This window comes from Microcaecilia unicolor, chromosome 1 (genome assembly GCF_901765095.1).
Source record: "Microcaecilia unicolor chromosome 1, aMicUni1.1, whole genome shotgun sequence".
Lineage (NCBI taxonomy): Eukaryota > Metazoa > Chordata > Amphibia > Gymnophiona > Siphonopidae > Microcaecilia > Microcaecilia unicolor.
This window is the reverse complement of record NC_044031.1, coordinates 254,242,034-254,256,718: the sequence shown is the minus strand read 5'-3', so window position 1 is coordinate 254,256,718 and position 14,685 is coordinate 254,242,034. Positions and strand designations below refer to the sequence as shown.

At 49.0% G+C, this 14,685-nt stretch overlaps 1 protein-coding gene across 1 annotated transcript in view; it reads left to right on the top strand.

Annotated features, from left to right (window-relative positions):
* Window positions 1-14,685, top strand: part of LOC115475052 (DNA topoisomerase 2-beta-like) — a 91,172-nt gene that overhangs the window by 66,268 nt on the left and 10,219 nt on the right. Inside the window, exon 3 of the mRNA XM_030210817.1 lies at window positions 677-767. Coding sequence (XP_030066677.1) covers window positions 677-767 — 91 coding nt within the window. The remainder of the gene's footprint in view (window positions 1-676; window positions 768-14,685) is intronic.

Below are 14,685 nucleotides of genomic sequence, written 5' to 3'. Positions count from 1 at the left end.
AGTGACTTGGTGAAATTATGGACTAGTCATAGTTCGACTAGATAGAAGTAATGTTTTTCAGCATGTCTACCACATCCTCCTTCAACAAATCAGCATCCAAAGTAGCAATGTAATGTTGAACCTGATCATAATGATACCAGTTAGTCAAGACTGAAGAGGACTTTTAATTCAACTTTTTTGGGAAAAGGCTGTAAATTGTGGGACCCTTTGCCATTGAATATTGTTAAACTATATCAATTTTAAGTGTGCTGTCAAAACATGGCTATTTAAACCCAATTCAAAAATACTTTCTATTCGCTTAATTCTTTTATTTTAAAAGGGATGTATATTTATTTTTTCTTGGATACTGTTTGTATGTTCGTTTTTTGTTGTAACCGCCAAGAGCTGTTATTGGTTAAGTGGAATATAAATGCTCGTTATATTAATTTAAACAGTAAATTGATTTGAAGTAATACAACTAATCCTTTTTATACCCAGATTTATTGGTGTCTCTTTTGTATTGTGGAAATAGAAGATTGCATCTTACTAAAATAATTCCTTCCAAAAGTCCTTTACATTTTTATGTGCAATTTTTGTCAGTCATGATGTACCATAAATGTGATCCTTTTCATATAACTAAAGTAAAAGCTATGTTTTGAGTAAAAAAAAATTGATTTTAATTCTTTGTTTTGTTTAGGCAATGTGGGTATATGATGAAGATGTAGGATTGAATTGTAGAGATATTACATTTGTACCTGGATTATATAAGATATTTGATGAAATTCTTGGTAAGTGTTTAACTTGTAGGCATATTTTTTATGAATTAAGAAAAATGTAAGTTATTTTGCATAAGAAAGAAATGCAGTGTGGATAAGAATTGTTAGAACACCAAACACTCAGTGAAGGTTACTAACATAAGACAACACTCTGTATGTTCAAAGTTCTTTATTTTCAACATCCAAGACTCGATATGGGCTGTGTTTAGGCCACTAGGCCTGCATCAGGAGTCGACAATAAAACCATATAAACATTCTAAGATCAAGATTCACAAACATAAAAACGACCATGTTTAAAAATCAATAGAAATAATATAAAATCTGCCATGATGTAGTAAAAGGGGTTACATATGATATTTCAGTTGTTTTCATTTTATCATTCACTGTCTTTATTGATGTCACGCTATTTATTACTAGACCCTTCACTCACGTTTGTAGGGGCTGTTTTCACTTTTGTGGTGTGTTTTGCCAATTTTGTGGTGTTCTTTACTAATGCCTTAATGGTGTGGGTTTCCCAGTACTATCATCTGCTCTTCATTTACATAACATTGTTCTAAGTTCTATTTGCGGTATCCTTTTGGAGCATATGCTATATATATTGGGTGTTTGCCATATATCCATTTTTATCAGTGGTTTGGGCAATTATCTTATTTTTATTTCATATGATGTCATATTTAGATGCACTGTATTTAATTTTCATGTGCAATGCCATGTACTACTAATGCAGAGCTAGGCGTGGAGATACGCCATCAAAGTGTTAAGCTTTCCTGGATTTTTTTTCTGTACTTTCCTTGAGCAGGATTTATTTAGATGGTAACTGTAATTCTTTGCATAGAAGCTTGTGTAATCTGCAAGATCACCTTTACCAAACTAGTGTTTTGATCTTCTACGTGTTATGATTGGGATCAGAACCCCTCTCAAACTTACCTCTTTCCTGGGGGTCAGCTTCTTAGCTGGCTTCTGTTTCTTTTGTCTGTCCTTTCTGAGCTGGCTCTGTCTCTCTGTGCTGGCAGCTTCCAGCAGCATGGAGCTAATTGTTTCACTTTACTACAGCTGTGTGTGTGGACGGAGTTAGCTCTACCTCTCTTTGGGTGTACTGGCTTCAAGTGCTTCACGGTGTTGCATTTTTTGTGGGTTGGCCCTCTCTGGGTCAGTGTGCTTTTGCCTAGGTCTAGGGAGTGTGACATCATCAGGGAGGGCCTTGATAAGGAAGTGGTGTGTTGTTTCCTTCAGAGCCTTTGCAACGGTGGTGTTTGCTTTAGGTAGAGTGGTGCAGTGTGCACTTCTGACTTTGTGTCTAGTTTCCCTGCTTGCTTTTGCTAAGGGCCAGGTTAGTGTTAGTGCAGTGTGCACTGGTGACTGTGTGTTTAGCTTTCCTGCTTTTCCCTTATGGTTCCCCTGCTTTTCCCTCTTGGTTTTGGAAGCATTGCTGTGTGTAGGGCTTTGGAAGCTCTGTGACTGTTAGAAGTACTTCAGGGTTTGGTGTTGTTAGGAACACTGCAGAGTTTGCTGTTAGAAGTACTTCTGGTGTTTGTGCTATTGGGAGCATTGCAGTCTTTGCTGTTGGTGTTTGGTGCTTTAGAAGCACTTTTGGCTTATGTGTTAGCTTCCCTGCTTTTTCCTTGTGGCTCCCCTGGCTTCCCTTTTAGTGCTAGGAGCTCTTCTGGTTGCTTGCCAGAGTAGTGCTTAGGAAGCACCTTTGGCAGTTTTGTATCTAGCTTGCTAGAGCAGTGCTTAGGTAGCTTGTTAGTTTTGTGTTTAGCTTGTTAGTGTAGAGCTCTGCTTGTAGCTTGGTGCTTAGTAGCACCTGTGTTAGCTTTGTGTTTAGTTCCCTGCTCTGTTAGTTTAGGGCTTAGGAAGTCCTTTTCTTGAGCAGGGCTTAGGAGCTCCTGTTTAGTATAGGGCTTAGGAAGTCCTTTTGTCAGTTTATTGTTAGGAACACTCCTGCTGGTTTAGGGCTTGGGAGCACGTAGATCAGTTTAGGTTTAGGAGTACTTCTGTTTCCAGTCCTGGTCCCTGTGTCATCCGGTATCCAGTAAGTCCTGCCGGCTACTCGAACCCAGGAGCTCAACTCCTGGGGGGCTTAGTAGCTAAGTGCAGGTGAAGCTGTGTGGACCAGTCTGGTGTGCTGCAGTCCAGTGTTCCAGTCCTGTGTCCTCCAGTCCAGGGGATTCCAGTCCATGTGTTCCGGTTTGCTGGGCAGTGCCTGCAGTCCCTGCCGGTGTGCTTGCCCAGTGTTGGTTGGTGGGTTTTGCCTGCTGCTGTCGCTCCTCGGCAGCAGCCCAAGGGCTCACGTTTGCTCCAGAGCCCGGCCCTGCGGGCTCTGAACCTGAGAACCTGACACTACATCAGTTTGAGAGCCAGCTTTGGCTGCGATTTTTCTCTTTGTTTACTGGTATGAGATAAGTTTTGATTTTAGTCCTTCACTGTATATTTAGTCTTCTACCACTAATACAAAATGCACCACAAAAGTGAAAAAGCCCTTACAAACTTGAGTGAAATGTCTAGTAATAAATAGTGTGACATAAATAAGGACAGTGAATGATAAAGTAAAAACAACTAAACATCATATGCAACCTCTTACTGCTTCATGGCAGATTTTCTTTTATTTATATTGATTTTTATGCATGGCCATTTTTATGTTTGTGAATTTTAGTTTTAGATTGTGTTTATATGGTTTTATTGTAGACCCCCTGATGCAGGCTTAGTGGCCGAAACATGGCCCATGTCATGTCTTGCAAGCTGAAAATAAAGAACTTTGAAAATATAGAGTTTCTTCTTGTTTTTGGTTGGTCACCTTCTCTCTGTGTTTGGTGTTCTTTGAGACTTGTGAAAGCTTGTTCTTCTGTGTTTTCGTCTAAGAATTCTTAGACACATGGCATTGTTCACGCAACCATATGTAGCAGTTCCTGGTATCTGAATTACTGACTTGACCATATACCCCCTAATTCTATAAACTTGTGCGCCCAAATTTGCTTAGTGCACAAATTTGGGTGCATAATTTTATAGAATAAGGGCAGTTGTGTGCACAGTTTAATAACTGGCTATTAATTGGCGTTCACAGCCAATTATTGGCTTAAATTGGTGTGTTATGTATGTGAATATTTGTTTTGATATTTTGAGTTGATTTTAGATTTTATCATGTTGATGAATGTAACTTTGTACACTGCTTAGGTATAAGCGGTTAATAAGTAAATAAAACCTAACCCTAATTGGCACCAGTTAGTAATTCTAGAAGTTGTGCTTGCAAATTCTAAGGGGTGTGGATGATGGGAGGGGCATGGGCATGTCAAGGGCGTGCCTAGGAGTTAGAAACTTGTGTTAGAGGTATGGGAAAATTAGGTTCTTACCGTGATAATTTTCTTTCCTTTAGTCATAGCAGATGCAGCCATTACAGATGGGTTGTGTCCATCAACCAGCAGAGGGAGATAGAGAGCACACTTTTTCAGTGCCTCATACCAGCTTGATCCACTGCCTCTCTTCAGTATTTGAAGCTTCCAAAGCAGTATGGCAAACCGCAATGGGAATAACATGAGCTTTCCTCACAGCAAACGATGGCCCTACAACAAAGGGCATTAACTCAGAATGGAGGGAATGAAACATCCTCCCGGAGGGCATAAACTCATCCTCCACTGAGACATAACTGGAGGGAATAAACTCATCCTCCCGGAGGGCATAAACTGATCCTCCACTGAGACATAACTGGAGGGAATTAAGTCATCCTCCTTTAATTGAACAAGAATCCTGAAGACTGTTTTCCGACTTTCTCCCAAGGACGGAATCTCCAGGAAACACAAACAGAATCTGAAATAGATTTACAGCAGATAGCATCAGACAGGGAGGGATCATGGCTGCATCTGCTATGACTAAAGGAAAGAAAATTATCACGGTAAGAACCTAATTTTCCCTTCCGTGTCATCAAGCAGATGCAGCCATTACAGATGGGATGTATCAAAGCAATCCCTAGATAGGGTGGGAACAAGCCACACCACGCGCCAGCACTTGCGCTCCAAAATGTGCGTCCCTCCTGGCAGCCACATCCAGCCTGTAATGTCGGGCAAAAGAGAGCTTAGAAGCCCATGTTGCTGCACTACAAATCTCTTGAAGAGAGAGTGCTCCAATTCCAGCCCAAGAAGAGGAAATTCCTCTAGTGGAATGCACCTTAAAGGCATCAGGCGGAGGCCGGCCGGCCGGCAAGCAAGCAAATAAGCTGAAAAGATAGATTCTTTAAGCCAGCGGGCAATAGTGGCTTTAGACGCTGGAGACCCTCTGCGAGGACCTGATAGCAAAACAAACAGATGATCAGAGGTCCTGAAAGAGTTAGTAACTCGCAGATACTGCAGCAGAGTACTGCGCACGTCCAACAGGTGCAATTGCCCAAACGATTCTGGAAACGCCTCCTCGACAAAGGAGGGCAAGAAAATAGGTTGGTTTAGGTGAAACGCTGAAACCACCTTAGGCAAGAAGGAAGGCACGGTCCGAACCGTGACCCCGGACTCTGAAAACTGCAGAAAAGGGTCTCTACAGGACAGCGCCTGGAGCTCTGACACCCGTCTCGCCGAAGTAATGACCACTAACAAGACGGCCTTCAGTGTCAAATCTTTCTCTGAAACATGCCGAAGCGGTTCAAAGGGAGCACCCTGAAGGGCTTTCAGAACTAGCCCCAGGTTCCAAGCTGGACAAGGTGCACGCACGGGAGGACGGAGCCGAAGCACCCCTCTAAGAAACCTTGCCACATCCGGATGAGCAGCTAAAGACACGCCTTCAACCTTGCCACGCAGGGAGGCCAGTGCTGCCACTTGCACCTGCAGGGAATTATAGGTCAAGCCTTTTTGTACACCATCCTGCAAAAAGTCCAGAATCGGCGAGACAGGAGCCCGAAGGGGTGTGATCTCTCTGGAAGCACCCCAGACTTCAAACTGGCACCAAACCCTGGCATAAGCCACGGAAGTGGAACGCTTGCGGGCTTGCATGAGAGTGGTAATTACTTTATTGGAATAGCCTCTGCCTCTCAATTGCACCCTCTCAATCGCCAGGCCATAAGACCAAATCGGCCGGCGTCCTCCATGGTCACCGGACCCTGTGACAACAGGTTGGGAACCAGAAGTAACTGAAGGGGATCCTCTACGAGCATCTGTCGGAGGTCCGCATACCAAGGCCTCCTGGGCCAATCCGGGGCAACGAGAACCACTTCTCCTGGATGCAGCCGAATCCGCAGGAGCACTCGCCCTATCAAGGGCCATGGAGGGAACACATACAGTAGGCCCGGAGGCCAGAGTTGAGCCAAGGCATCCAACCCCGCCGTGCGAGGATCTCTCCGTCTGCTGAAGAAGCACGGGACTTTGGCATTGGAGCTTGTCGCCATAAGATCCATCACGGGCTTGCCCCACTTGGCACATATCTGCAGGAACACTTCGTCTGCAAGTTCCCACTCTGCTGGATTGATCTCATGCCTGCTTAGATAATCGGCTTGCACGTTGCTCTGACCTGCAATGTGAGCTGCTGACAGAAACTGTAGATGCAGCTCGGCCCAGTGGCAAATTTGTTCGGCCTGCGCGGCTAGAGCTCTGCACTGAGTGCCGCCTTGTCGATTTATGTAGGCCACTGCTGTCATGTTGTCCGACATCACTCTGACAGCCAATCCTTCCAGGGTCACTTGAAAGGCCAGAAGCGCCTGAAACACTGCTTTCAACTCTAGGCGGTTGATGGATCACTCTGACTCCTCGGGTGTCCATAGACCCTGGGCATGCTTCCCCTTGCAATGTGCGCCCCAGCCTTTCAGACTGGCATCTGTCACCACTAGGCACCAATCGGGGAGCGCCAGCGGCATTCCTCGCCGCAGTATGCTGTCTGACAGCCACCACTCCATGCTGAGTCAGGCCGCAGGGAGCCAAGAGAGTCTGCATTGGTAATCCTGAGATACTGGAGACCATCTTTGGAGTAGAGCAAACTGTAGAGGTCTCAGGTGCGCTCTCGCCCAGGGCACCAGTTCCATGGTGGCCGTCATCGATCCAAGTAGCTGGACAATGTCCCAAGCTCGCGGGCGGGGCATCCTCAGGAGCAGACGGACCTGATTCTGAAGCTTGCACCGCCTTTGCTCGGGTAGGTACACATACCCTGAGGCTGTGTTGAACCTGGCCCCCAAATATTCTAGAGACTGCGAGGGGGTCAGGTGACTTTTGGCCAAATTGACGACCCAGCCCAGAGATTGAAGTACTGAGACCACTCTGGCTGTTACATGCTGACTCTCTGCAGCAGAGTTTGCTCGAATGAGCCAGTCGTCCAGGTACGGGTGAACCCGAATACCCTCTCGCCTTAGAAAGGCAGCTACTACCACCATAACCTTTGAAAAGGTGCGGGGAGCTGTGGCGAGGCCAAAAGGCAAGGCCTGGAACTGGAAATGCTTTCCCATCACCGCAAACCTCAGAAACGTCTGCTGCGGGGGCCAAATTGGAATGTGCAAGTAAGCTTCTTTTAGGTCCAGAGACGTGAGAAACTCTCCTGGCTGTACCGCTGCAATGACGGAGCGCAGGGTTTCCATGTGAAAATGCCGCACTTTCAGGGACTTGTTTAATTCTTTTAAGTCCAGAATAGGGCGAAAAGACCCTCCTTTTCGCGGCACCACAAAGTAGATGGAGTAGCAGCCGCAGCCGTAGCCGTGTTCGGCGGGAGGTACCGGGGACACGGCCCCTATCTGATCAGACCTTGTAAAGTCTCCTCTACCACCGCCCGTTTGGCGGCAGAACCACATCGGGACTCCACAAACACGTCTCTTACAGGGGCGTCGAATTCTATTCTGTAACCGTCTCTAATCAGGTCCAAGACCCACTGATCTGAGGAAATGTTGGCCCACTCCTCGGCAAAGAGGGAAAGACGTCCTCCAATGACAGGACTCGAGGAGAGGGCCGGCGCACCATCATTGAGAGGGTTGCCCCTGAACTCCAGGCCTTGAGCCAGTGGCTGTGGAACGTTTGTCTGAGCGAAAGGAGTTCCTCTGCTGAAAACGGGCACGAGAAGAGAACCCAGCAGAACGCCCCGGGCGGTACCTTCGAGCTTCACGGAAGCGAGGTCTGTAAGAGGAGTGGACCGCTGCACCCTTAGAGGAAGGCCGAGGCCTATCTTTGGGCAAGCGCTGGGGTTTAGCCTCACCCAGGCCCTTCACAATTTTCTCCAACTCCTCACCAAACAGGAGAAGGCCTTGAAAGGGCAACTTCACCAACCTTTGCTTAGAGGCCATGTCCGCCGCCCAATGCCGTAGCCAAAGAAGATGGCGAGCCGCCACTGCTACTGCCATGTATTTAGCCGAAGCTCTGACAATATCATAAAGGGCGTCAGCCAAGAAAGGACAAGGCCGACTCCATCCACGGAGCCACATCTGAAAAGGGCTCCGCTCCATCACCGGGCTTTTCCACTTCCTGTTGCAACCAAGCCAGGCAGGCTCTAGCAGCATAACAACTGCATGCAGACGCCCGAATAATGAGTTCTGCAATTTCAAATGACCGTTTAAGTGCTGATTCCAGTCTACGGTCTTGAATATCCTTCAGGGCAACACCTCCTTCAACAGGGAGGGTAGTTCTCTTTGTCACAGCTGTGACTAGGGCCTCCACTTTAGGCATAGCAACTACTACTACTACTACTTAACATTTCTAAAGCGCTGCCGGGGTTACGCAGCGCTGTACAATTTAACAAAGAAGGACAGTCCCTGCTCAAAGGAGCTTACAATCTAAAGGACAAAAAGTGCAGTCAATCAAATTGGGCCAGTCTAGATTTCCTAAATGGTGGTGCGGATGGTTAGGTGCTGAAGGCGACATTGAAGAGGTGGGCTTTGAGCAAGGATTTGAAGATGGGCAGGGAGGGGGCCTGGCGAATGGGCTCAGGGAGTTTATTCCAAGCATAGGGTGAGGTGAGGCAGAAAGGACGGAGCCTGGAGTTGGCGGTGGTGGAGAAGGGTACTGAGAGGAGGGATTTGTCCTGTGAGCAGAGGTTACGGGTAGGAGTGTAAGGGGAGATGAGGGTAGAGAGGTATTGAGGGGCTGCAGATCGCGTGCATTTGTAGGTTAGTAGGAGAAGCTTGAACTGTATGCGGTACCTGATCGGGAGCCAGTGAAGAGACTTGAGGAGAGGGGTGATATGAGCATATCAGTCAAGGCGGAAGATAAGACGCACTGCAGAGTTCTGAACGGATTGAAGGGGAGATAGATGGTTAAGTGGGAGGCCGGTGAGGAGTAGGTTGCAGTAGTCAAGGCGAGAGGTAATGAGAGAGTGGATGAGAGTTTGAGTGGTGTGTTCAGAGAGGAAGGGGCGAATTTTGCTGATGATATAGAGGAAGAAGCTGAAAAGCCCTAGCTGATTTAGCCTTTCCACATAGGGAAGTCGTCCCATCCCCTTTATCATTTTCGTCGCCCTTCTCTGTACTTTTTCTAATTCTGCTATGTCTTTTTTGAGATGCCGTGACCAGAATTGCCCACAGTATTTGAGGTGCGGTCACACCATGGAGTGATATAAAGGCACTATAATATTCTCATTTTTGTTTTCTATTCTTTCCATATGCTCCTCACTCAGAAGGTATAATTGCCCCATAGCCCTGGAAACTTTCAAAGGTCCCTCGGGGTCAGCCCATTGAGCCGAAATAAGCTCTTGGATGGAGTCATGCAAAGGAAAGGCTCGAGCAGGCTTTTTGGTACTAGCCATCCTAGGATTCACAGAGGAGGCTGTGCCACTGGCAGGGTCCTCAATAGAGAGAGCCTGCAGGGCATCAGAAATAAGCGCTGGCAGCTCATCACGGTGGAAAATCCTCACCGCGGAGGGATCGTCCAGATCCTGAGTCACTTCTGCACCAGACTCTGGCTCCTCAGACCATGAAGGCCTGCCAGAGTCCTCCGAATCCTCGCAGCCCGACCACGGCGCGGGGGGGGGGGGGGGGGGAGAAGGAGGTGCAGCACTCTCTGAAGGGGAATGAGCCCTTCTGCGCTTCATATTCTGCCAATTATCAGGGAGTAACGCCTCAGAGGGCATACCCAGGCTAGAATCCACCGGGGGGGCATTAGAAGAGGCCCGTGCCGGGCTTTGTGGGAGAGCTCTTTTAAGCATGTATGCTTTATGCATTAATAAGACAAAATCAGGGGAGAAAAACTCACCCTGGGCACCCGGATCTCTGCCGGGGCTAGTAGCTCCCATATCAGCCTCACTCCGAGGCCTCCCCCCGGGCTCAGGACTCTCCGACTCAGCGGAGGTCGCGCCATGTGGTAAATTCAAAATGGCGCCCGCTGCCAGCTCAGAGCGCGAAGAATCGTCGCCATGCTCGGGCCAGCTCTAATGTCTGTACAGCACGATTTACAGAGCCCCGCTGCTGATCTGCGCTTGCCACACTTGGAACAGCGCTTTACTGTCTCCGCAGCCATCGCCGAAAACGGCTGTAAAATTCAAAATGGCAGTTCGCGCCAAATCGCCCCGATCGCGGGCCTACCCCGGAGGAGTCAGAAAACACTCTTATCTCACTGGACCGAGTATCACAGCTCCGGTCCCACAGAAAAAGGCAAGGAAAAACCTCTGTTCCTTTTTTTTTTTTTTTTAACGCTGTGAGGAAAGCAGAGGTAAATAGAACTCCGGAGGCTCAGGTGAGTGGGAAAGGCAGGGAAAGGGCGAACCTATGTGCCTGCATCCACTGTTGGTGGGGAAGGACAGGGAAAGCTAAGCAATGTGTCCACATCCACGGAGGTATGGGTAAGGCAGGGAAAGGGCGAACATATGTGCCTTTAAAGTGAAGCTGCTATATAGCCTCCAACACCCCTGCTAACAACTGGCAAAAGCACAGGAGCAACCTCCAGGCAGATTTTAGATGGAGCTTGAAGAAGCTGCAGCCACTCTGCTAGGGGAGATAGAGAATACTGAGGAGAGACAGTGGAGCAAGCTGGTATGAGGCACTGAAAAAAGTGTGCTCTCTATCTCCCTCTGCTGGTTGATGGACACAACCCATCTGTAATGGCTGCATCTGCTTGATGACAAGGAAGTGTTTAATTGCTGACAGTTAAACGTGGGCACTATACCAACCTTTGACATGGCATAAGCGCTGATGCCTGAAGTTAGATGTGAAACTGTGGACTTAGCTAGTATTCTATAATGGCAATCTTTCAGCTCCCAGCACAAGTAGGTACTTGCAGAGGAACTCTCCGCCCTTCTAAAGGCCAATGCGGTCGAACCCGTACCACCAGGGGAAGAAGGGCTGGGATTCTATTCCAGGTACTTCCTTGTACAAAAGAAAACGGGGGATGTGTCCCATCCTAGACCTAAGGCCCCTGAACAAATTCCTGCTCCGAGAAAAGTTCAGAATGCTTTCCCTGGGTACCCTTCTTCCCATGATTCAGGAAAACGATTGGTTATGCTCTCTGGACTTTGACGCCTATACTCACATCTTGGTGCTCCCAACTCACAGGCAGTACCTTTGATTCTGCTTGGGAAATCAGCACTTTCAATACTGTGTACTACCCTTCGGTCTAGCATCTGCACCCAGGGTCTTTTCAAAGTGCTTGGCAGTTGTCGCAGCATCGCTACGCAGACTGGGAGTGCATGTGCTCCCTTATCTTGACGATTGGCTGGTGAAGAACACCTCGGAGGCAGGAGTTCTACGATCCATGCAGATTACTGTTCAACTGCTCGAGCTGCTGGGGTTTGTCATAAATTATCCCAAGTCCCACCTGATTCCAGTACAGAAGTTGGAATTCATTAGGAGCTCCGTTGAACACATGGATGTCTCACGCTTATCTCCCCCAGGCAAGGACGGATAATCTTCTGACCATAGGGTCCTCAGCTTGAACATCTCATCAGATCACAGCTCGGCAGATGTTGAGGCTTCTGGGCCACATGGCCTCCACAGTTCATGTGACTCCCATGGCATGTCTACATATGAGATCAGCTCAATGGGACCCTAGCTTCCCAGTGGTGTCAGGCTACAGGGGATCTAGAGGATGTCATCCACCTTTCCACCGATTTTTTTTGCAATTCCCTACAGTGGTGGACCATTTGCTTCAATCTGACCTTGGGATGTCCATTCCAAATTCCTCAGCCACAAAAAAGTGCTGACGACGGATGCATCCATCCTGGGGTGGGGAGCTCATGTAGATGGACTTCGTACTCAAGGAGTTTAGTCTTTTCAGGGAACAGGTCTTCAGATCAACCTCCTGGAATTATGTGCGATCTGGAATGCTCTAAAGGCTTTCAGAGACCGGCTGTCCAATCATATTATCCTAATTCAGACAGACAATCAGGTTGCAATGTAATACACCAACAAGCAGGGGGGCACTGGATCTCGCCCTCTGTGTTAGAAAGCCATCCAGATGTGGCTTTGGGCTCGCCGTCACGGCATGTTTCTCCAAGCCACTTATCTGGCAGACGTAAAGAACAGTCTGGCCGACAGGTCGAGCAGGATAATGCAACCTCACGAGTGGTCATTGAACATGGACGTTGTCCGCAAGATCTTCCGAGCGTGGGGCACTCCCTTGGTGGCTCTTTTTGCCACTCAGACCAATCACAAGGCCCCTCAATTCTGTTCCAGACTTCAGGCCCATGACAGACTAGCGTCAGGTGCCTTTCTCCTACATTGGGGGACAGGCCTTCTGTATGCGTATCCTCCCATACCTTTAGTAGGGAAGACTCTGCTGAAACTCAGGCAAGACCGCGGAACCATGATTCTGATAGCACCTTTTTGGCCCCGTCAGATCTGGTTTCCTCTTCTTCTGGACTTGTCCTCCGAAGAACCGTGGAGATTGGGCTGTTTTCCGACCCTCATTACCCAGAACGAGGGGTCGCTTCTGCATCCCAACCTCCAGTCTCTGGCTCTCACGGCCTGGATGTTGAAAACCTAGAAGTTGCCTCTTGGCCTTTCAGAGTGGAGGAGTGGCCTAGTGGTTAGGGTTGTGGACTTTGGTCCTGGGGAACTGAGGAACTGAGTTTGAATCCCGGCACAGGCAGCTCCTTGTGACTCTGGGCAAGTCACTTAATCCTCTATTCCATATCATCAAGCTGATCAATCCATAGACTGGTGGGTTGTGTCCATCTACCAGCAGGTGGAGATAGAGAGCAAACTTTTGCCTCCCTATATGTGGTCATGTGCTGCCGGAAACTCCTCAGTATGTTCTCTATCTCAGCAGGTGGTGGTCACACACAGCAGCAGCTCTGGCTAGGCCTCCAAGCCTAATCCTTAGGTTTTGTTGAGGCCTGGGGTTGAGGGCTCTTTTGAGCAAGTGCAAACCTGGTGGTGCCAGGTCCCTCCTTTTCTCCCCCCTCCCGCTGGCTCCGTTTAAAAAAAAAAAAAAAAAAAAAAAAAAATTTTAAACGTCTTTAAAGGCGTTTATTTTGACGTTTATTTAAACGTTCATTGCAGCTACTCACTGGGACACCAGTTCGTTACAGCTCGGAGCGGCAAGCAGGTAATTTTACCTTTTTTTAGCGGGCAGGGGGTTCCCCGATTCTTCTCCTCGTGGCATATGGCGTCGGAGGGCGAGGGCGCAAAGGGTCGCTCCCCGGATCGCTGGAGCGCTTCTAGAGGGGATGCGGGGGTTTTACAGCCTGATTCGCCCTTGATGGGTGACAGTTTAGTGACCGATGAATGTCCCGGTCCTTCCTCCGGCGTGGCGGTTTTTCCCGCCATAAACGCCCATCCCCCGCTCCTCGCCTCCGCCATCTTGGCCGGCCACGCGGCTCGGACGGCTTCTTCGGGGGCCGCCCTTGAGGTTGGAGACATTAATGCCATGAACGCCCTTAATTTGGGCGACGGCACAAAACCGGCTAATGTTAAGAGCCGTTCTTCCCGCGCGGCTCCTTCGCGGAGTTTCGCGCCGGATGCCATTTTGGATGCGCAGCATGTCTCTCCCCCGCTATTTCGAGCGCCGGTTGAGAGTGCGTCTAGGGCTGTTGCCCAGGCTGCGGAAGTGCACAGTCTGGGGGGTTTCTCCCCCGAGTTTGTTTTGCTGCTGCATCAGGCCTTCCTCATGCACAACGCTGCCCCTGCTCCCTCGTCTGGTAAAGAGGTTGAGGTTCCCAGAGGCAAACGCCCTCCGGTTGATTCCCAGGCCTTGGAGGAATTTGTCTCCTCCGATGTAGATGAGGGCAGCGTGTCTGAGGTCTCCCAACGGTCCTTTGCGGATTCCTTGGAGGAGACGGATCCCCGCTCGGTTGGAGCGGATGACCCCTCTGCAGCGCGGCTTTTTAGCCCAGAGGATTTGCCCAACCTGTTGTTACAGGCCATGGACACTTTGAAGATTTCCTCTCCGGAGGACGTCTCTCCCTCAGCCCCTGTTGGCTCTGCCATTATGCTGGGGACGAAGCGCCCGCCTAGAACCTTCCACGTGCATGATGCCATGCACACCTTAATTTCGGCTCAATGGGATGCCCCAGAAGCGAGCCTTAAAGTGGCTAGGGCTATGTCCCGCCTCTATCCTTTGGCTGTGAGTGAGCGTGAGGCCTATCTGTGGCCTACCGTGGATTCTTTAATCACTGCGGTGACTAAGAAAACGGCGTTGCCGGTGGAAGGTGGCACGGCCCTAAAGGACGCCCAAGACAGAAGATTGGAGGCGGCTGCTTTAAGTTTGCAGGCCTCAGTTTGCGGCTTCTATGTGGCCAGGGCGTGCCGGACTATGGTGCAGCGGGCTTCCCCCTCGGATCATTCCTTGAGGGCTGATTGGCCGGCCCTGGAATCGGGCTTAGCCTATTTGGCAGACTTGCTGTATGATGTCTTGAGAGCCTCAGCTAAAGGCATGGCTCAGACAGTCTCTGCGTGGCGGTGGCTTTGGCTGAAACATTGGTCTGCTGACCACGCCTCTAAATCCCGCCTGGCTAGATTGCCTTTTAAAGGCAAGCTGCTCTTTGGGGTCAAGCTGGACAAAATCGTGACCGATCTCGGCACGTCTAAGGGCAAGAAGTTACCAGAGGTCAG